Source organism: Rhea pennata, chromosome Z (assembly GCF_028389875.1).
Source record: "Rhea pennata isolate bPtePen1 chromosome Z, bPtePen1.pri, whole genome shotgun sequence".
In the NCBI taxonomy this organism is placed as follows: Eukaryota; Metazoa; Chordata; class Aves; order Rheiformes; family Rheidae; genus Rhea; species Rhea pennata.
In genome coordinates, this window is record NC_084702.1 from 51,562,229 (window position 1) to 51,584,768 (window position 22,540).

The window sequence follows — 22,540 nt, forward strand, 5'->3', positions numbered from 1 at the left end:
TAACTTAAACTATGAATGTTTCACTTCTTCTTGAGGAAATAAAACAGCAGTTAAGCTGCAGGACATGTTTAAACCGCAGGGCCTTGTCAAAGCGCGGGGAAGGCAGATGAAAGAGGCTCTCAGAAGTCCCCGAGTCACTGCCTTATATCTCTTATATCTCCTGACTTTTTCTTTTTCTTTTTTTTATGATGAGATAAATATTCTAATTTTGATAATTTTTAAATAGAGTGGCAAGATCAATGGTATAATCAGAATAAGAAATAACACAATATTTCCTTTTATTTTGCTAAACTGGTAAAGAACAGACTTGTACAGCTCCTAGTTTTGCTGTGAAAACCCCAGAGATCCCTGGTTACATGAAGCAGGCGTGTGGGCCGTTTTACTGCCCCATTCCCCTACGCAGCTGGATATGTTACCAGCATTTAGCACAGGCTACTAACTAATTGCCCCGAGGAGAAATTTTGGAGATTAAATTTTATACGAAACGGCAATAAATCAAGTTTGACAGTGATTCCTTCGAACCCCTCTGACACCCGCATTACGTGCTTCGTGCTCGCTCTTTTACCAGCGTTTCTCCCTTCGCTCTCAAACGGTGCGTTTGCCGAGAGCTGTCCTAGTACTGGCACCCTCCACTAACCGCTGCTGCTCATGAGACGATCTCCTCGTCTCCTAACCTGACACCGCGGTGGAAAGCAGGGGACGCTCGTGGACGTTGCCGAGCGTGCTCCTCTCCGTGCGTTGTGCGCTTTCCGTGCGATGTGGCCTTGCCACGGGCTCTCGGTAGGCTCTCGGGGGAGACCGAGCCGGGGCCGCGCGGAAAACGGAAACCTTGGGGCAACGTGCGTGCGCCGAGGAAGAGCAAAACTGCGTCGTCTGTGAACTGCTCGTAGCAAGACAGTGCCTTAAAGAAAGGTTCAAAAGGAAATGTTACCCGTTAATACGGCTTGGCAGGGAGCCCAGGATGAGAGTTTCTCTAAAAACATCATACTAACCTTTACACAAGATACTAAGGTTGTTTTCCATTATTTTATTTAAATAAACCTAACTACAGTAGCAAGCTCAAGGGAAATGAGACAAAATCTAGCCATAAATAACTACTTATAAGCATTTGTCTTAGCTCCCTCAGGTCTGTTATCACAAAATGTTAAAACATAATTCTTTGTTGCCTGTGTAAGAGCGGTATCAACACATTCATTTAGTCCTGATTTGATTTTCCCCCATGGAGATAAGAGGATTCATTTTGCTCATTTTGGTGTGATGAAACGTGATCTTAGAGAGGAATTGGTGCAATTCTCATGCTCCTCAGTGAACTGCATCAACAAAGATATTTTACTTGAACAATTTTTAGTATCTTGAATCTATAATAAATAGAGTTCTTGTGGATTTTTTGAGTTTCTTTATCAAATCTTTTGAGTCATATGGGCACCTCTGGTGTCTCTGCTTTCAGAGTTTGTAAAGAACATCCTGGCAAATACCTTTCAGCTTTGTCTTATCCACACTGTGCTTCAAGTGCCGAGCCATGCTCCTTTAACTGCCCAGCATGGTGTTGGCAAATGCAACTGGTAGTGCATTGCGACTCTTCCCACACCATATGCCATATGTTAAAATAGTTGTGGTTTTTTTTTTTTTTTTTTTTTAAACATCTCAGCTCTACTACACCTAACGCTGTTTTAAATCATATCTGGTGTTATAATCAGCTATTCCTAAAGCAGTTTGTTTATTTGCATCCAAGTAAAATCGTCTGTTTCACAGATCTTAGCATGAGACTTGACGGCATGTTCCGATGGCCTTGATGGAATACGTGTTTCCCATACTAGACCTATATTGTGTTCCTGAAACAATGGCAATTCTTTGATACGTTTTGGTACAGAAAGCTTTATTTATCACTTTCTTTAGAGAATAATTGGTGGCATTACTTAAACCTCTCCTACGGTATCCCTTATTGCAACCTGTGAGATCTTCAGAATAACTTTGAAGGCAGAGAGCTTTGTTATGGGGTCGACTGAGATAGGTAAGAGGCACTTGAGTGCAGGTTTTTGGTGTCCCAGGGATTTAAAACATCCAGCTGACCAAAGAGACATCATGTGGCTTTTCTTCCTCCTGGAAGCTATATTCTAATCAGCTCTGGGTAGGTACTGAATGGACATTTTGTTAGCTAATCTACAAACTGAGAGAATTTAAGCATCAAGAATTTTCCTGCCAAGATTCAAGTATTTCCACGCAACTTGATAACAATGTTTGGTAAGATTTTACTGGTTAAAAAATGTAGATAACAAGGAATGAGGCATCTCCAGGCCCAAATATGGGTTTTAAAATACTAATTCTCTTTATAGCTGTAGCCCTGAGATGTTAATAACTTGATAAAGTCATGACAGAAACTTAGGGTCACACTTGGGGGGGGGGGGGAATACAAAAAAAACCCCTCATACTGTTTTAACCTCAATGCCTTTTTTTCTTCCTAAATTTTTGTCTTCTCAATCTTTATTTATACTTTGTGATTCCTCCCCACCCCATCTTGGACCAGATATATGCAGGTTGTAGTTTATGAACTGGGCTTTGAAGAGCTTTGAAGTGGTTCCAAATATTCCATTTCTGGTCTTTCATCAAATCACTCCCCATCTTCTATCTATGTTCCTCAGCATATTCTAACCGCACTTAAGGCTAAAGATAATAGAGGGTATCAAACCAGAGAATAATAATGATTTTTTTTTCTAAATAGTCAGTGAAAACATAAGTGCTTATGAAAGAGAAGCGTTTATGGATTATGTGACTATATTGATGTACCAACCACATATCCTATTAAATGCATTACTGTGTTCTTATTTCACGTGCATAAATACTGCCGGAAGACATAACATCAGACATTACCGACATTACCAACATTACCACTGTAGCAGAGAAACAAAAATTGCCTCAATAGCCTTGCTTCCTGAGGAAATCATTTTAACTAGAAGTCTGTGAAGGCTTTACCTTTATGCTAAAAAGCATATTTCTCAGACTTGCACATTTTTGACCTCAAAAAAAAAAAATCGAAGAACACCATTGCAAACCAAGAAGTTGAATTGTCCCTCAGAGTAATAGCAGATGTCTTCTTGCAATGTTGTACAAGGGTCCTTCCTGGTGGTGTTGGCATTGTGTTTACAGATAAAACTGCCTGGTTCCAAGTATGCCTGATAAAGATAAGATGAGTTTAATATGCAAGCATACAGCTTTCATTTTCTCGTATGATGACCTGCCTGGAATTCCCTCATTGTACTGTCGGGAGAAGAGACAGTGTAAAAGGAAGGAGGAATATCCCTTATAAGAATTGTATGGTGAGGTGGCAGTAGATGTGACTCTATACAGGTGTGGTGCCATGCATGCTATCTCTATCAATAATTCTGATGCACCAACTCTGAGAGGTGTATTTTAGAAAAATGCTGATATTACTTATTTTTAAGCCCTTTTACTGCATAATATCCCAAATCAAAACTGCTTGTACAACTCTATTTCTACATCTATAAACAAAAGCAGTAGAGATTCTGACCTACAGAAAGGAAGTGAGGGTAAAGTTGGCTTTAAGCCATCTATAATTTCCAATATCTTACCACTTGTTCCCATTATAAACTAGTACAGCCATGGATGTACCACAAATGACAGATAAAACGATGTGTGCTCCTGTCATCATCCTCCACTCTACACCAGGGGACCAAAGAGTAAAGAACAGTGCTGTTCTCACAGCTTTGCACTGTTGGTTAAATCCCTCCTGGGAGCCTTATAAGAATTATTTCTTCAGACTTTGTGGCTCCTTGACGTTGTTCAGTTATCACATTTCCAAAACTTAGATGACTATGTAGTCTTGAGTTGAGGACATGAACTTTCATTAGGCACACGTTTTTTAAACAACAGACAAATACTTCCAACTTGTTTTTTCCTCTGAAGGAAACTGCAGGTTAGTAAATAGGATATTCATACATTGGGGCATTTTCTGAGGTTCATTTCAGGCCCTGTACCATCTTTGGCAGCTCACTTCAATTCCTAACTCTAAGAGTTAAGAAAGCCACAGGGACAGAAAAGCTCAGAAAATCCCAGCTGCTAGCCCTTTACATCATCTAGCTTATAGAAGCACACAGAGAGAAATGATTGTTTAGAAATTGGTCTGGGTTAATCTAATCTAGAGGAATTGGAGAAACATTGGCGTGATGGTGTAATGATCTCTATGGGTTTCCTGTTATTTTGGACGGTCTCGGCATAAGACTCTGGCAGCTTGTGCTGGCGCTAGACTCAAGACCACAGAGAGTGTTCATGGAGCGCACTCCCACCAGGTTTGAGTTCCTGCAGGCCCCTTTCTGAGCAGACCCTCGGATGCAGGAGCACATTAGGAGGGTCCTGAGTGGACCTCACTGACCTGCCACCCATCTCTTTACTGCTGCTGCCCATGACTATCTGTATGTGCCAGCACCATAGTTCACAACTGATAGGTCAAGCGTCGGGCAAGTGGGCTTCTGATGCGCTGCACGTGTGCCAGGTTATAACAGAGCTATATTCCCTGAGGACTGGGCATTTAAAGAGTGGATTATAAATGCCCTTTGGAAGGGACCTTGAAGCATACCTCAAACCTAGTGAAAAATCCAGTGCTAGATATATAAATCTCCAATGTTGGTAGCTGTCCCTGAGACATAAAGATACAGACAAAAAAAAAAATGAAACAGCTGAAGATTTATTTTCTCTATCTGTAGAACTGTGCAGTGAAGTGCTACTTATTTTTAGGAATGGAAAGAATAGGTGGCAGGTGTTCTGGTTTATTTTGTTCTCACTCAAAAATCACTTTCTAGATAAGTCTAAGCATGGGCAGTTTTATTTCAAATGTCAATGCCTGAAAACTTTGAGTGACTGAAAACAGGGACCTATAGTGTAAACTGCTACGAGATCCTAGCTGTAGTGCTCTGAAATCAGCGTCAGACTGTGTTTGTTCCACTGACAATACAGAGAATTTCCCTGCTTACAGTTTCTAATCACTCTTGACAACCCAGCTCACTTAACTTTTGCCATCAGTGCAGTGTAGATAAGTGTTATTGCTACAGTATGGAATAAAATGAACCCTCAAAAAGCCAAAGAAAAGGGACCCAAATTCCCTTTAATGATTTCGTAAATCTGAGCCTAGTAAACGTGCCTGCTTTTTTTTTTTTTTTCCAAATATGTGTAGAACAATTTCCTAGCTCTGTTTTACACCCACAGGTCTACCTCATGTACCTCTCACACATAAACAATTTTGTCTGTGAACACCACGTGCCATTAAGGAAAGGTATTAACAATTTCAGACACGGAGAAGGAACGAGTCTTAATCTACACAGAAATCTCTGTGGGAAGTTAGGAGTTGGTCAAGCTCGTAGTAAAGCCGTTTCCTGTGTTGACATCCAGGCATCATTTTCTTATATGCATTTTGAAGTCCTGTTTTAGTAGATTGTCTTAGGAGAACATGTGCACTGTAGCTTTAAATTACTGTGTAGGCTGAATTCTACTGAAAGAAAATAGAGAATGAAAGAAAAAATGTTCTTTGCCAGGTGCTTGCAGACTAATATGTTTCCCTGCAGGGTAGAAATAAAAAGCATCTTATTAAATCACATCATAAATGACCCATGTAGCACAGCTTATTTTACATTACCTAGGTAAGGAGGCACTGAGCCAAATAAATCAAAGTGAACAAGGCAATAATTGTTCCTCCTTTTATATCACCTAAAATATGGAAGTAATGAAGAAAACATGATTAAAGTGAGACTACTTTATTAGTAATAGGCTTTTCTTTCCTTGGTGGTTTTTTCTTTCTTTTTTTCTTTTTTTAGAGAAATTATGTTCACTGTGGATATAGAAACACTTTTCCCTGTATTTTCAAGCTGCCATTTCGTATATTTAAAAGGGATGATACTGTGGGTGTATAGCTGTAAAGCAAGAATATATACATACGTATATATATGTGTGCATATACAAAAAATACGTATGTAAAATGTACACACACACACATACAATGTACACACACACATATACGTATGTATGCTTTTTTTGGTACAGATTTTATGAGTTGGATTTGTTCTGAAATTTTTCTCATGACTCCTGGTTGTGAGAAATTCTATCATCAGGAACAGGTCAAAATCTCTCTTCAGTGCTTGTTCAAAAAATGGTATGATTTTGTAGAAACTAAAGATCACCATAGATTTTTTTTCGTTCATGTGCTGACTAGTTTTATTGAAATAAATGGAATTACTTAATGGAGGTTATGTGGTGAATCAGTTCCTTAACTGAACTATGTACTATATCCATTAGTCTTCAGTAGGACTAAGATTTTACAGAGAAGCAAATTAGATTTAATCATTACAACTTAAGTAAATGAAATAGCAATATGGCCCAAAGTAGAAAAATGGCCTTAATTATGAGTAAAAATATAAAGTAAAGAGAAATATATCTTCCTGATCAAGATTAATCATGCACTTGCCAGTTTTGAAACAAGATTAGAGTTTTAAAGGAGCATCTAAAAGACTGGTTTAAAATTTAATATTCACACCTGCTTGCGTAAGAAAGTCCTTACCGGCTCGGACCAAAGGTCCTCTTGACTCAACCGCCCGTCTTTGAGCTTAGCGAGCAGCCACGTGCACAGACGCACAGGAAAGGCGGCCTTTCTCGGGATACCTCCCCACGGTCTTTGCTTTCTGGTCAAGAGTTTACCTTGCCCTGGGGCCATCACGTTTATTTTGTGCTGACGGGCCTACGCTCTCTGAATTCGTCTAATCTTTTTTCTGACTCTTTCACGCTTCTTGTTTGCCTGGAACAACGCGTTCTGCGTAACGGAATTACACAATCTGCAAAAACAAAAGCAAAAAACCCCAAAGCCAGGTCATTCTGTTTGCCCTCATCGCAATAGGGTTAGGACGTTCTGCATATTTACTTCCCGCTCAGCAGCAACTTGCCCGGCGCCGCTGAAACCGAGCGTTTCAGGTAGCTATTGAAGCTGGATCTTGCGCTTTCGAGCAGCGCGGGACTGGAGGGGGACGGGAGGCCGCAGCGCGTAACCGCGGCACAGCTTGCCTTTCCTCCCAACTGCAGCACTCCCAACAGGCATGCAAACGGTCAGTACACGGGAGCTAAAAAGACCATGAAGCTGGCCTTCAAAGCGTGCCTTTTTTTCCTCTGAATTATTATATTTACCTCGGGATGAAGACTACGTTTTCCTTGTGTGTTAATGCTAACTGGTACGTAGAGCTCTGCCAGTTCCCTGATTGTCTGGCAACAATTTCCTGCTTCCTTCTCCGTCTCGTCGTTACTTCAATCGCTAGTCTTGACCCCAGTCGTATGTTCTGCCTCCACTCGCCCGGACGCGCTCCCGCCCGCTGCTTCATCCCCACATCCTCCGTTTGACACCTTCAGCGGAGTTTCTTACAGCTTAAACCCTAGAACAGGGGGGAATAGCCAAAAAGAGAATACAGCAATGACTCGAAGCAAGGGCTGGCTATTGGCTTAGCTGAGCACCGGCTGCAGTCCTGCCTCGTTTCCTGGGGGAGTCCTTAGGAATGAACTGGATATACAAATCTGCTTGTCCTCCCTCCGGGGAGGAGTGATCAATCTCGGCACCGAGCACTGTATTCTGTATTTCCTATTGCTGGCAGGTGTAAAACAAGTTGACGCGTAATGGAGTGTTTTGTAACCCTTTGGGGCTGGAAAAGCTTTCTGTAAGTACCATTATCCTCACCAGGGTTTGTGACTCTCCTGCGTGCCAGAAACGAATGGCAAGGACGAGCACTCCCGCCCCTTTCTCCCCACAAGATTTATGTAAGCTATTCCATAATTTAGACATCTAAACCACTTCAAAATCATCTTTACCCAAAGCACATACCTCCTTAGAGTATCGCCATATCAGCCCAAAACATCCCCATATATTATAAAAGGATTTCTGAAGTTCTGTCCAAGATTTGGCTCCAGAGTCAGATACCTGGGAGAAGAACAGAGGAACGAGAGCTGGGCCAGCTCCCAACGGTTGGCCAGAGACCTGATCAACCAATTTGTGCATCTGTGCTAACTAACCTGCCAACCGCTCTGTGACATATGTTGATCATTTTGATCTCTTATATAACAGTATCTTCTAGGATTAGCTTCCTTACTTCAAGCAGGAACTGGACCAACTCATCAGTACCAGGAATATTAGCACTTTGTCAGGGATTTTATTTTATGGTCATATGAGACCCAAAGCATTACGTTCTAGTGTTAGGCTATAATAACCATCAAACAAAAAATTAACTGTATTACTGAGGAGCTGTAGCCCGTACCTGAGCACCAGCTGGTGAAGAAGGGAAGATCCTCTCTTTCATATCGCGTCTGTATTCATCCCTAATGTAGCTCTATTACTGAAATTAGCATTTACTTTGGATGTAGGACAAGGAGAATAACGAAGGGCATTGGAAATGGTTTTAAAAGATGAGATTGCAGTGAAATAGCTCTGTGCAAAAGGAGACACTCATGTGCTATCCTAACAACCTTTTTGGGGTAGGGCGGGAGGGATAACAAGCGGCGTTTGCCATGAGCTGCTTCCGACAGGACTCGGAGCTCGGTGGAGGAGCCTGATGCGTCCAGCCAAAACGTAATCTGAAGGGCGTTTAGCCCTTGTGCACTTGGCCGATGAGCGGCACCTGCTAGTAGCTGACGGCTTGAAGTCACACTTGAACTGCGTATGAATTTCGTTTACTGTCGCTGAAGATGGGGGAAAAGTAAATGCTGCCTCTGTCGTTTGTTGTCTTAAACCAACAGCTTTCAAGGTGACAGTTGTTGCTCTGTGCTTATTTTAGTGGGATGTCATGGTGGTACACGAGCATAACAGGTAAAAATGACTTTATTTTAAAGAAGTCAGTCATAACAGAAAGAGCTAGAGTTTATCCAAAAGAAGCATTAAACTGGTTGTCCTGAATATGATGAGTTTTCTCAACCAAATATGTCATTGGAAGGGGAACAAAATATGGCCACAACTTTATTGCTGCAGCATGGTCATTCTCTCGAAGCTCGTAAACTATGCGCCGCTTGGTAAAACCGGGGTGACCTTTCCAGGGAGGAGCAGAGTGCTGAGGATATCAGATGAGTCGTATTTCCTCCTCTGGTATGACAGATGTTTGATTTTGTTGACATTTTCAGGGATGCGCAAACAATTACGACTTCAATTGTTTATTCATCAGAGAAGGTGGAGGTACCTGATGGTGCATGTACTGGCTTTCTCTTGTACCGTAAATCCTGCTATTCTTGTTCTTTTTGACGTGAGTTCATCAGCATTTAGAAGGACATAAGCAGTGACTCTTCATGCAAAGGTCATTTCTTTTTGACAGGTGATGCTTTAGTGCTAACAGCAGCTTAAGGAAGTCTGACATTTGACAAATTATTTTCTAGACATTGCAGAGAAATCAAGTAACTGCACATAACTACACAACAAGGCATCTAGTTTAGGTACTCTTGGATTATCTGAGCCTCACCAAATGGAGCATTCTGCTCTTTTGGCTCTCTGAATGTATGAGTTGTATCTGTTGGATGGTTTACTGGGAATGCTTTCCCTTTTCTTTGGCAGCTGTCCAGAAAATTTAATTTTTTGGAAAATAATTGAGCACGTATTTCACTTTTCTTCCACTTAAAATTCTTATTAAAGCAACACAGCAATGTAAAAACACCGTCTGCTGTGAAAATGAGGTATCAGAATAACTACAGCCCCTTGGACTTTTATTCAAGATCACTTGAACTGAGCAAGTAAGAATTGAACTGAGTAAGTAACAATATTTATTCAGATACTGCAATTCTACGTAAGTAACCACTGTACAAAAAATGAATTTAGAGGAAAGTTAAGTTTTACGGGTAAGCGCTACAGAATAGGGATATGTCAACAGGGAAGTTTTATACATGGTTTTAATTGTTTTATTCTGTGCATATTCATTCTCCTGTGAAAACATACTATTTCTCAGTGTGACAGAATGCACTTCTATGCACTTCTGATACTTTTATAAATTATTTTTATTCTTATGTCACTATACACATCTTTTCTAAAGAAAAAGAGAAAAAAAAACTTGGACTGAACGATGCATCAGATAGAGATATGTGAAACAGCACAAAAAGCTGACACCATTTTTCACATGACTTTGGTTTTTTTCTCTTTTATGGTAAAAGTACTCTTTACCGTTAAATTCCACAAGAAGACTGGAAAGCTTTAAAACATCGGCAGTTGAATGGGGCCATCAAATAGAGACCTAACAGCACCAAACCAGCTGAGTGCTGAAGTTTCACAGCATACTTGTTAGAAATTGAGAAACCGTAGCTTTCAGGCACTATCAAAATGGCTAGTGAGATGAGACACTTTCGTATAAATGGAAAACGTTTGGGGCAGAGGGTGAACATCAATGCAGCTTTTTAAATACTCAAGCAACGCTTTTCTAAATGACTTTTAGTTTCATGACTTACAACTTTTGGAAGTATAACTACATATACTCTACATAGGTCAGGTGTTTACAAAGTGGGTTTGCAGAATTTTTTTTCCTGAAAAATGGGTAGTAGATGGACAGGTGAGAACATTCTTCTGTGGGCGCTTTTCTTTAGGTATGGTTTGTTGCAGCTATGGGCCGCTTTAACCTTAACTTAGTATCTCTCCAGCCTTTCAGTTTTAGTGAGCTGTTGAAACTTGTTTTCTTTCTTAGATCAGCACATGTACCTTGAGTCATCTGCTGTTTCTATCTGGTCACTAATTTTTCAAAGCTCATTGATTTCTAAGGTAGATCAAAGGCTTCATTTAGTAATCTCATCTGAAAATTGCTGGTGTTACAGAAGAAATGAATGTTTTAAGTCATCAATGACAGATTCTATTTTCCTTCTCCTATAATTTCAAAAATCCTTCTAGAATATATCTGTCACAGTAGTGTCATTTTAAAAATTGGAACATGTAGTTATTTTCTCTCCTACGTGACCTGATTTTGTAGGTGTTAGCATGGTTACTGGAGGGAGAGCCGTATTTAGCTGGAGAGAGAAGCAGTACGTGGTCGTTGCCTATCGAGGGGAGCCTTCGTACAGGATACGAGAGACTTGGGTTCAGTCCGAAGTTCTCTCGGCTTTAACCGACAGGCTGCAAGGTATACCAGCGAGGGTGTTCTCTTAGTTGGGGCATTTTACTAGGAGAGAGGAGACTTGAGTTTATGTTCTGATAATGTAAAGTATTCATTTCATACAATGTATTTAAGTATTCACTGGGAAAGCCCTGAAATGCAAGTTGTCTCTCAAATAACACTAGGATGATCACAAAGCTATGGGCTATCTAACTCCATGAAAGTTTAACCCCTAAAAGTAAAGAGAGAGAGAGCATCCACATACTCAAAAGCTTGCTGGATGTGGTGTTAAACAGGAGCATGAATAGAGCATGTTCAGATCAGAGGCAAAGATCAGAACTGAACCTAAGCCCCTTTTCTTTTGTGGTTGTCTTCTAACTGCTATGCCAGTGTCTGAAAACAGAAGCTATGCTATTGCTTTTTCTTTTTCTATGTTATACAGAAAGAATTCATGTGTGTACCTGTGCTCAGAAAAGACAATTAGGATTATCAGAAATAATTAGTATTATGAATCCCTTCTGGCCCCTACCCTGAAACCAAAAGTAAGCCACTTAGGCCTTGGAGAAATGGTAGGATCCCGATGCTGGGTTTTGCATACCCCATTCTTGCCTACATAGCAAACTCAGAAAAATTAACTTGAATTAACTTTTTTAAAAATGACCTAGTTAATGTACTAATAACTTCTTGTTGACATGCTTGAAGTAATTGGTAATTTGGTTTACAGTAATTGACTTTGGAGGTGAATTTAAATTGAACTGATACAGGGCTACTTTAATTTGAAAGCAAAGTATGAACACAGGACTTGCATAAAGTTTAAGTAATTTTGAAGTTATACCTTCAGTTAGTTAAGATTAGGTCTCTTGCAAATAAGCTGTCAGCTGTGAATGAGCAGAAGTGCTTAAACTGCACTCAACAACTTGATTTCCCAGCAAGGCAGCTGCAAGTTAAGTGCTGCAGCATCTAAAACCTTTGCAGAATACCTCCTACTCGGTACTGCCAACTACTTCCACATTGGGAAGGGAAAATAGGATTTAGGGGCTGCCAGCCTCCCCCTTAGCCCCCGCACCCTGCTTTGGAAAGGGGGTGTTTAAATGCTTCCAGCCAGGCTCCCGAGAGGCACCCGGAGCTCTTGACAGCGCCTCGAGACAGACCTGAGTGTACGCTGCTGTTGGGCTGGGAACAATTTTCTGCAATGCTGGATTCGGAGGACAGCCGCATGTTTGGAAAAACAAACAGGAAAGAAAAGTGACAGCGGTGGGGGGAGATGTGCAATGCAGCGATGTGCATGTTTCCAGAAAAGTTTCCAATTAGCCATGCCTAAAACAGAAGTGGCAGAGCTTCGGGCTGGCAGAAAAGCTCCGTAACGCACGATCCTGAGGAGACAGATCCTCTTTAGAGAGACAGATCTTCAGGTTTCACTTTCAATTATGTGGATGGCTCATGAATGCATGCAAAAACAATTCTTCATTCATATTAGTGATGTGTATATATGTATGTGTTTTTTTTTCTTTCCTAATATTGTTTTGGGCAAATGTGATAGCTTTGGTTAACTGCAAAGCCCTGTTTTGTCAAATACCAGGCTTGACTCCTGCATCAGGTCAGTGGCTACCAGATTTTCCCTTGTGAAGGATGAGACCTTTCCTTTTTGTCTTTACAAAAGTACATTTCCTGCAGAGTTACGAAGCACTCTGTCTGCTTCGTGTAGGCTAAAGAACCCTTGAGCAATTCCAGATTCTAATGGTGCAGTCAAAAACTGCAGGAAATTCCACCCCCCACCATATACCTCAACCACTTTATTTCCCCTCAGCCTCTCCCTCTCTCCCCATCTCTGTTTTTACATCACCACTTCTACAGCGAGGTACACTTCTGCATTTTGCTGCTGGCTCGTAGAAGTTTAGGTAGGCTCTCAGCAGCACTAATTTATGCACTGGCGTTTTTCAAAGAGCTGCCTGCTGCACGTAGCTAATGAAAAAGGTGGCATAAGCATAGAGAAGAGCATAACATTATTCATTGAATGTTGAAACAGAAAACGGAACGGGGCAGCATAGTAATTTCTCTAAATACTATTATTTTAAGCTCATTGAAATGCAAACTTGCTAAGCATTTCATCCTGGATAGCAACTAATACTTATCTTCTTGCTGTAAAGCCAGCAAACAAAAGTTGATTAGGAAACTGGTCGGAGGCGGCACTCGCAGTTTGCAGGAGCAGACCATTAGCACAGCTGCCTCTGACAAAGCCTACGGATCCGTCACTGCGTTTCTCCAATACCCATTACCATTTCCTCTTAAACAATGTGGAGAATTAATCCATATCCCCCAACTCAGAATATTTTGACACATCAAAATAATGATTACAGTTAATGATTAGTCTTATGGCTATTTGACATACCCCACTGTGAGGGGAATGGGCAGGTATATTTTTATAATACCAGGACAGCTGATGCTATGACAGCCTTGCTATGACTTGGGGGGGGGGGGGGGGGTGTGAATCATGTCACCCTTCTATAACTTTATTTTATTGTCCATGAAACTAAAAACAACCTTTTTCCTTTTTTTTTCCTTTTTTTTTTTAATGGAGGAAGATAAGTTAATAATCTTTCATTTTTTTTCTTAACAATTCACTTAATGTTTATAAATAATAACTACTGATATCACTATACTATCAGCTGAGCAAATGAAATATGATGTATACATGACCTTTATCTTTTTAGAAATGATTTTCATGGGTTAATCGGTAGAATACTGCCCGAGCTCTCATCACACTGCTTGCATTCAACAAGAACTGCTCCTAGTTTGGTTGTCATGCCAACCACATCTCCACTTCTGTATTTTCTTTCTCAAGCCCAATTTGTTTATATACCTCTAAATCGTTTCATGTTCCTATGTTAACCTGAAATAGAAAGAAATATCTTTGGCTGCCATGTCCCTCCCCTCAAAGGGACATAATTAGCTAGTAACATAGATAGGATTTTGAATTTTTACTGTACTATTTAATTAGTGACAAAAGGATTACTGTTTAATTTCTGTAAATAACTCATACTCTGATGACTGTATAAGGCAACACATCACTTCAAATGGCTGTCATTAGCTTAGAAAGCTAAAATTCAACGCAAAATATTGTGGCCAGTCTTAGCCCAGGTTTCTCTTGCACTAGTATTATGCACCTCTATTATGTAAGAGTTTCTCACATTGGTTCAGAAATGCAGAGTATCAGATCCAGTGTCCTGTCCCCTACCAGGGATAATACCAGACGCTTCAAGGCATAACTGAGCCAAACTGAACTTTCCATTCTTTAAGAAAAAAAAAATCTTTGAAAATGGAATTTGAAGAGGACATATTGTAAAATTTATTGCTGAACAGCAATTGCAAAAAACTTTGATTTGGAAAACAAATATATTTGACACTTTTTACCGAATCAAGATATTTACCCCCACTTAATATAACTGAGCACAAATCTTTCTTCTTTTTTTACCCTCACAGTTCAATATTAAATTTCATTTCTGTACAGTGTAACACTGCTTAGTGAAAGAACAACTTTCATTGGTGCTTTTTAATTTTTTTAAGGGGGGGGGGAAAGACTCTATTTGACTAACCCAATGCAGAGGTCACAGGTTGGAGATGGGAAAGGGAATTCTTCTCTTTAGGACTAGTAATATTTTTCACAAGGTATCTTTTTTTTCTTTTCCCTCTTATTCCTTTCTAATAATTTACGCTTCCTTCATGTTGAAACCTTTCCATAACGAACTATTACTTTTTTTTTTTTCCATGTCCTTCAGTATTCTTTCCAGGTAGAATGAGAAAATCCCATACGGTAGTTAAAGAATTAATATGGAGAGAGGCACCGTGGTATTTGCAATTATGTTTTCCATCCTTTTCTTTAGGAGAGGTTATCATCTTTCTTGCCTTTTTGATTACCTACCACTGTACCCTGAGCAGATGTTTTCATTCATCTGTCCAAAATGGCATCTGCCTGAATGATCATGATTAGTTCCGAATGCATCACTTCGTATGAGAAATTTAAATAGCTGCATTATTACCTCGCAGTTGTCTTTACTGAATTTCATCTGCTCTCATTTTGCTTAAGAATTAGTGACCTCCATGTACACCTCTGAGATGTGTAATATTTGGAGAATTGCTTCTCTTTGTATTTGTATTCTATTTGTCTTGTAGCTTTACCGTTTGTTATTTTAAAAAATTCTAATCTGTGATAAACTCTCTTCTTTTCCCAATCCAAATACTTAATTTGATAGCTCCTGAGCTCTTTATATAGTCTTTTTGACTATTCAGCTGTGTTTATGGAAATGAAACAATGTCATGTTCTACAGCAAGCCAAAGAAATCCCAAACTGGAACCTTTCCAAGTATCAAATCACAAGGACATCTTCTAAATTACACCATCTTAGATTTCAATGTAAAACTGCTTGAAGGCTACTTGTATTTAAAATCATTAAAATGCTGAAGCGCAAACCTCTGGAAACAAAAATGAAACAATTTTGAGCCAAAATAGAAATTTGTGAAGGGGGTGCAGTTATAACAAGAAAATCAGGGTGGCGGGGGAATATGTGTCAGGCACCAAAAGGGATTTTTATTTACAGCTACCAAATAAAGCAGCTTATCATTCACACAGATCTAGTGTATTTTCCAGATATCCTTTAACTATTGTCTTGTTTCCCTTGAATAGTTATAATGATAAAGAAGCTCTACTTATATAGTGCTTTTTGTCTATAATGCCAAGGCTATGAGTGTTCTATTTCTCTATCTCTTATTTTTTGAATTGGTTTACTTTCTACTAAGTCAACGTGCCCTAAAGGCATCCCCACAAGCTATTTTAAAAATGAGTATTCTATGGATTATACTATGTGGCTGTATGGTGGTACAGACTCATGTTTTCAGCAGCTTATTTCTAGAACTCCCAATTTTTAATCAATCTAATCTGACCCTACTTATTTCTATAATACATCTGTAAGAATAAATAGATATTTATTAGCATTGCCATCTCTGAAAAGACTCAGGGCTATTTCCATGTTACTATCTGTGGTAAAAACTTGTTAAGAGAAGTCATTCCTCAATGAGATTCTGGCTCCATTAACATCACTCAAAGTTTGGTATTTAACAGGGTCACAAATTCACATGAGACATCCTACAACCTCTGGGGGAAGAAAGCAGGGTAGGGGATGTCAGGCTGTAGACCTGGGCCAGCTCCATTTGCTTGAAGGAAACTGTGACTTGCCAAGGAGACAAGTCTAAGTGAGGCATTATCATTTCAAATTTTAACATATTTGAAAAGTTTTTTTTCTTTATTTTCCTTATTTGCTTTCTGAGCCCAGCACTGGGTTTTCCACCAGGCATCACTTATTCTGCTCTATTTTGCTGCCGTAAATAGCCCTACAGCGTTGAAAGTCTAAGAACGGAAGAAAACAGCAAAAGATACTGTGAACAGTGAATAGTAATAGGTATGTCATTCATCTGTCTCAAGTTTCTTTGGCTTGTCTGCTCAGCAGTTTATTAAAAATACAGAAGAGTAGGAGGTTTTACACAGGAAGCAATAAAAATGGTAAAATAGAACAGATTTAGGCCAATATGATTTTAGGACTGGCAGAAAAAGACTCTCTAGACACTGTGTGTCATATGTTCCTAAAATCAAGTTTAAATATTAGCAATGATCTTTTCATAACAGCAAAAAAAAAAAAAAAAAAAAAAAAAAAAAGGCAATATGGAATTGTAGCTCTGTGAAATTAAAATCTGTCAAGTATCTGATAATAATGATAGGTGACACATGTCTGGATGAAAACTGGTATTTCTATCTAAGTAACCAAATCAACTACTTGATCTATAATCTCATCACTGTTCAACAAAACAAAGTCTAATCTTATAATAAAAGATGTCTTTGGGTAAAGTGATCAGAATTCCTTACTTTGCATTAACAGAAAGATGAATCAAAACAGATTTTGCTACCTTCTTTTCCTCTCAGACATGCACACGTTGAAAAACTAACAGAACGAACAATTTACAGGTCAAACAGAACTTATGGACTTGATAATTGATGGCACTTGAAAGTTACCGAAAACTACTCAAGCAAGGCCTATAGAGAAACAGTCCAAATTTAAAAGAATTAGTTACAGCTTTGAAAGCATTTAAACAGAGTTTACAATGAATGGAGAATAAAGCTACTCATTTTGGAACTCAAAATGTATAGGTGATTCATTAAAAATACATGCTTATTATTGGAGAACTGTAGGGATCAAATAGAGGAAGTATTCTTGATCTGTATTGAGTAAAGTAGGAAAAAATTAAGTGAGCAGATTAAAAAGGCTACAGCAGAGTTCTACTAAACTTTCCTTTTAAAGGAAATATAGATATAGGAATTAGAAATAAGACACCATAAACATGGGTTTATCAAATGTTAGTTCATTGCTAACATGATACATTTAGTCAGCTAACTTACTCAAAGTAGGGATTATGTGAATTAGTTTTTTGTATTACTGGCAAACACAAAGAGGAGCGTACAGTAGAGGCAAGCTGGAAAACAACTCCCAGTGCAGCAGTTTCAGATCATACCCCACAGTATGCTCTATAGCCGTAGTAACAGAAATCAAGTAAAATGGCATGAGATGCAAGGTTATGGGTAGAGTGACACTCATGAGTAATTTTTATAAGTTGTTGTTGCTGTTGGTGGTGGGGGTGCAATAGGGTCATAATTTGAAAACTCCTTATGAACGACTAGCCCCTGGGACCTCTTTGTTCCCGAATGACTACAATCCATCACTGTAATGATGATTCATAGTGATTCCATCACTATGAAAGAGATAATTACAGCTTTAGAATACACCATTGGAGGAGGAAGACTCTAAAAATTCATCTAAAATAACTGCTCAGGTTTAGCCATCTATTTTCAGAACTGTATTTAAATAGAAAAATTACAGAGAAGGTAATGATATTCAAGAGAGATTTTAACAGAATATTAAAGGAACTGGTTTGCCCAGCAGACCAAGATAAACCTTCACTTATGATGACTGCTCCAACAAATACATCAAGGACTTAAGAGTAAAGGTTAGGGGGAGAACTATGAAAGTGTTATTTAACCTGTGAACAAATACCAGCGAGTTAGCTACACATTAAATACACAGTAGAACTTACATCTCTGTGTGTATGAGAAATGTGATTCTGTAATGGCCTTCCATTATTTGCTCTGCACAACAGAGATAGTTGCTTCTTGTTGAAAAGGAGCAAGTCTGAGACTGTCATCTAAAAGCTCCCACAAAGGTACTTCAATTTTATTTTTTCCAGCCTCTTCAAACACTATTCATCATTTTAAAGGCATCACTAGGAAGAGATATGTGGCACTCAACTACCCTTCCATTATATCTTATTGCTCTTTTATATACTCCCGTTGCAGACCCTGAACCCCTGTGAAAGGGACCTTTCATGGACTGACTGATGTTGCAAGCTATATTACACTATTACAGAAAAACAGTTTGTTTTAGGAAAAACAAGCAAACTAAAGAACTTCAGTCAAAAAAAGCAACTCAGAATACTGATAACAGCATTATTTGAAAGGAGAATAACCAATATTGGGTTACGCTAGTGCATTTAAGATTACCCCAGTGGATAACTGCGTGGTATCACAATAAAAAGCTGTTGAAAAGTAGCAGACATACCACTGCAAAATAACAGCATCATGGATGGACATGAAAGTGATTTTGTACGCATGCAGTCAACAGGACCATTAATATTTGACTATCATATTCAAGTTGGTAGAACTATCCTAATAGCACTAACTGTTCAGGGATTACCTTTAATTATTCAGATTATTTGTTAGGCATGACTGTTTGCTAAGACTAGAACTATAAACTTAAGGAAGCTATCAATTCTTCCCATGTAGCAACTAACCTGAAGTAATAATTAAAAAATTCCAGTAACCTATAGAACCCCTATTATCTAACAAGTTTTCTGGAAAGGGTTGTAGTTATTGCTGCTACACTTGTTTCCAGCTACTTTACCAGCTGGAGCCTAATGAAATCAGCTATAGCTCTTCATAAGGCAACCCATGTGCTCACAGCAGCAATAATACAACACACTAAAGAGATCTTTAACAAGAGCTCTAACAGAAGCTCATTAGAAGCTCTTAAGCATGGAAGCAATGCCAGATAAAAGTGTTCTCAGCTAAACAATCTGAAACACTGAAGATGCAAATTCTGTGGCATGGATTATGCTGACAACATACCCACTGTCAGGCTTATTGGCTAATCTACCCCAGGTCACTATTCCACAAGTAATCTGAAGACTACCTATCTGAGATGTCCACATGATATAGTAGAGCTACTTAAATATTCAGTTCTTTCTAGAACTCCATTAAGCCTAATTTCAGCTTTAGGGGTATTGAGAGAAGAAAAGGAAGGAGAATAAATAACCTCAGCTTAAGAACTAGAGGCAACGAACATTGGTGTTTAACATAATCTCAATACATTGCAATTTAAAAGGCTACACACAGAGCTTCAGGAGTTTCACAAAGTAGACAGAGACAGTCAGATTTAAGATTTATTTACAGACATATCCAGCATGGTACACAATTGCAGCCATCCTTTTCTCATTGAGAGCTGCTGTGTAGAAGGCTTCAACTCTGGAAAGAAAAAAAAAAGAGGAGAATTAACAAGTTAAGAACTCTACATTAACTCTGAATCTAGAAAAGCTATGAAGATATGCAGATATGCTTCACTTGTAATTTTGATCTGCTTTGCTTCACCAAGAATTTTTGTAGCAAAGGCCTGTATCTATGAAAATACGCAGCTAAGTGCTCAGCACCAGTACAGGTCTCCCAGCTTTTATTTCTGTTACGTGAAAGAAAAAGTAAGTGGCCAAAATTATGAGACTGGCAAAGAATTATACAGAGATAGTGTTTTCTAGGTAAGAGTATCAGTGAGCATTATATTCCCTTATAAGAACTACTTAGGTCATCCCAGCTTCCCAAAAAGATTTGCTGCTTCTCTGTTTATTGAATTAGTTGTACGAGTTATTTCCAAAATGGAATCACTTAAATTAACATAAATTGAAGAAGAAATGCTTCAACTGGAAATGGCAGGCTTCTAAGAGTTTGAAGCTTGCTTTGTCCATAAAGCTCATTAGCATCCAAGGATCAGTTAACGTATCAGTTGTGACAAAACAACCTTAAACACCTTCTTTTAGGAAATGCATTTTATACAGTAAACACATGAGTGCTGTATGTAGGCATCATGACTGTTTTAACACAGTAGAACTGAAAATCAGTAAATCTTGTTTTCCACAATTTTAACTGGCACATCAGAAAGCGTTTACAGAGCCACAGTTTCTCATACCATTTTGTTCACACCACATGTGCCAGATAGTCCTGATTATACTAGGTATACTTTGTTTCTTTTATGTAGCAAAAACCAGGTCCATCTTCTTCTTGAATTATCCAAACCAATACCATTCTACTGCACATTTGCCCAGTTGTAGAACACCAAGAAGCTGCAGAGATGTATGGCCTCTGGGATGGAAATTGATAGAAACAGCAGCTGTATGAAACATACTTAAACCTACTGCCTCTGAGTTTTAGGCAGCAACTTCAGACCGCAAACTCTAAGCCACCGGTCATGGAAGGCCTGCAAATTCTGGTGACACTTATAGGAGAGGTTTGACTCAAGTCTCAGTTTTGATCACAAACTCCACCATGCTAGAGTATCTAACAAAGTCAGTTACCCAGTTAGTGGGATTACAGCCCATCCTCTTCATTTCTTAAGAAGCTGGTGTCTGACTATAAAAAAGGGGGCAATAAATCCACTTCCGAAAAATGCACACATTACTGCCAGTAGTCGCCATTTGTTTTCAATGGAAAACGGAATATTCTAGAAAAGAAAATAAGTGTCAGCTTTGTAACCAACATATTTTAATTTCTTCCTCACCTACTTGATAATAGTGAGATGCCCAGAGCACTAACAGGTAAATTCAAACTGACCTACCAAACATTCATTCTCAAAACAATTTTCCTCCCTCCTAAAAAGAGGGGCCCAGTAACTAGAAGGATAGAATCACTTAGGCTGAATGTGATCTCTGGAGGTCAGTTGATTCATCACTTTCCCCACAAAACTCAAAGCAGAGCCAAATGAGACCAGTTTGCTCAGGGCTTTGTCCAGTTAAGTGTCCCTGAGCATAGAAAACCTATACTCACAGTTTCTCTGGGCAATCTGTTCCAATATTTACTTATCACCATTATGAAAAGGTTGCTCTCAACGTTTAATTAGATTTGCTCATGCTAACTGGGTGTATAAAATCAGCTTTTAGTAGCATTTTAAGACAACATGTAATGATGCACATGGTACATCAGAAAGCGTTTACAGTATCATTGTTTCCCCTCATACTGCAATGCTCATCATCTGTACCACTGGAGCAGAAAGTACCAGTGAAAGGAAGTAAAGTCATTTTGCACCACCGTGTGCTTGGCTATGACCGTAACAGTGGCACCCAGAAAATCCAAAGCCCATCCAATGGCAGCCAGAAAACTGGCCAAAGAACAACCGTTACTCTGCTCACAGCTTGCTGGAATCGTAAGACCGGGTTACAGACAACCCCCCTCCCAAGGGCCTATCGAGCGACGAGCTCACCTTGAGCAAGCCCGCGGCAGGACAGGCCTCAGGCAGCCACGGCAGGCCCGCACCGCGTTTAAGCGGCACCCCAACGACCTCTGTGGCAATGGCAACGGCAAGATTTCCCCCTCGCTCGCCCAGGAGCTGCTGCCGGGCCCGTCCCCGAAGAACCGTTACCCGCCGCGAGCTGCTAACGCCCCCTCCCCCACCCGCAGGCCCCTTCCTCCCCGCGACCTCCAGGCCGCGCCGCGGCGGACCGGGGCCTCCTCCCCGCCTTACCTTTCCGGGCCCGTCCTCGTAGTGGCCCCTGCGGATGGCAGACGTGGCAAACCTGCGCACACCTGCGGCCAGCATAATGGCGACGGGCAGCCCGACTCACCAACCCTCTCCGCTGCGCGACCTTCCGCAGGAGCCGCCGGCGCCTTGTGGGACGCGGCCGGGCGGAGCGGCCGCTGCCGCGCGGCACGATGGGAGCTGTAGTTCCGCGCCGCGGGGGGCGCGGTCTCGAGCCGCCGCCAGCGCCGCCGCCGCCATTTTGTCGCTCGCCGGTGGCGAGGGTCGCTGAGGTGTGTGGTGGGGTGAGCGTGCGCCTGGGGGCGGCCGCGGTGCCTCGGCTGCCTGTCCCGGCCACGCTGTTCCCCCGACCGGGCCTGGGTGTTTTAGCGAAGCCTCAGCTATTGGTTGTGTAATTAGACTGTGTTGCATGATGGAAATAGAAAAAGAAAAAAAAAAAAAAGAAAAGAAAAAGAAAAAAAAAACCAAAAACCCAACAACCCTCTGGTGTCATCCTTATGGAAGGAGAAATGAAAACATGCTACAAAATACAAAAAGTTCAGAAGTGAGAAGAAAT

At 40.1% G+C, this 22,540-nt stretch overlaps 1 protein-coding gene and 2 non-coding genes across 4 annotated transcripts; all 3 read right to left on the reverse strand.

Moving 5' to 3' along the window:
• Nucleotides 1-19,614: 19,614 nt before the first annotated feature.
• Nucleotides 19,615-22,127, reverse strand: LOC134153855 (cytochrome c oxidase subunit 7C, mitochondrial). 2 transcript variants are annotated; one of them, XM_062600347.1, is made up of 3 exons: nucleotides 21,970-22,125; nucleotides 20,807-20,952; nucleotides 19,615-19,709 (listed from the first exon to the last, which is right to left on the reverse strand). In XM_062600347.1, exons 1-2 carry the CDS (start codon nucleotides 22,042-22,044, stop codon nucleotides 20,836-20,838), a joined length of 192 nt encoding a protein of 63 aa, XP_062456331.1. In that variant the 5' UTR covers nucleotides 22,045-22,125; the 3' UTR covers nucleotides 19,615-19,709; nucleotides 20,807-20,835. The 2 variants fall into 2 exon arrangements, with proteins under 2 accessions (XP_062456331.1, XP_062456332.1); XM_062600348.1 differs by lacking the exon at nucleotides 19,615-19,709 and adding an exon at nucleotides 20,148-20,157 and having other exon boundaries at nucleotides 21,970-22,127.
• LOC134154027 (small nucleolar RNA Z39) lies at nucleotides 20,383-20,444 on the reverse strand. Its single transcript, XR_009961310.1, has one exon. It is a non-coding gene; the product is annotated as a small nucleolar RNA Z39 (small nucleolar RNA).
• LOC134154026 (small nucleolar RNA Z39) lies at nucleotides 21,424-21,486 on the reverse strand. The gene has a single exon (XR_009961309.1). It is a non-coding gene; the product is annotated as a small nucleolar RNA Z39 (small nucleolar RNA).
• Nucleotides 22,128-22,540: the final 413 nt, after the last annotated feature.

Coding starts and splice junctions, on each gene's coding strand:
- LOC134153855 (XM_062600347.1), bottom strand. CDS start 22,044: ATGCTGGCCGCAGGTGTGCGCAGGTTTGCCACGTCTGCCATCCGCAGG. Junction 20,953..21,969: donor ACGAGGACGGGCCCGGAAAG/GTAAGGCGGGGA, acceptor TTTCTTTTCTAG/AATATTCCGTTTTCCATTGA.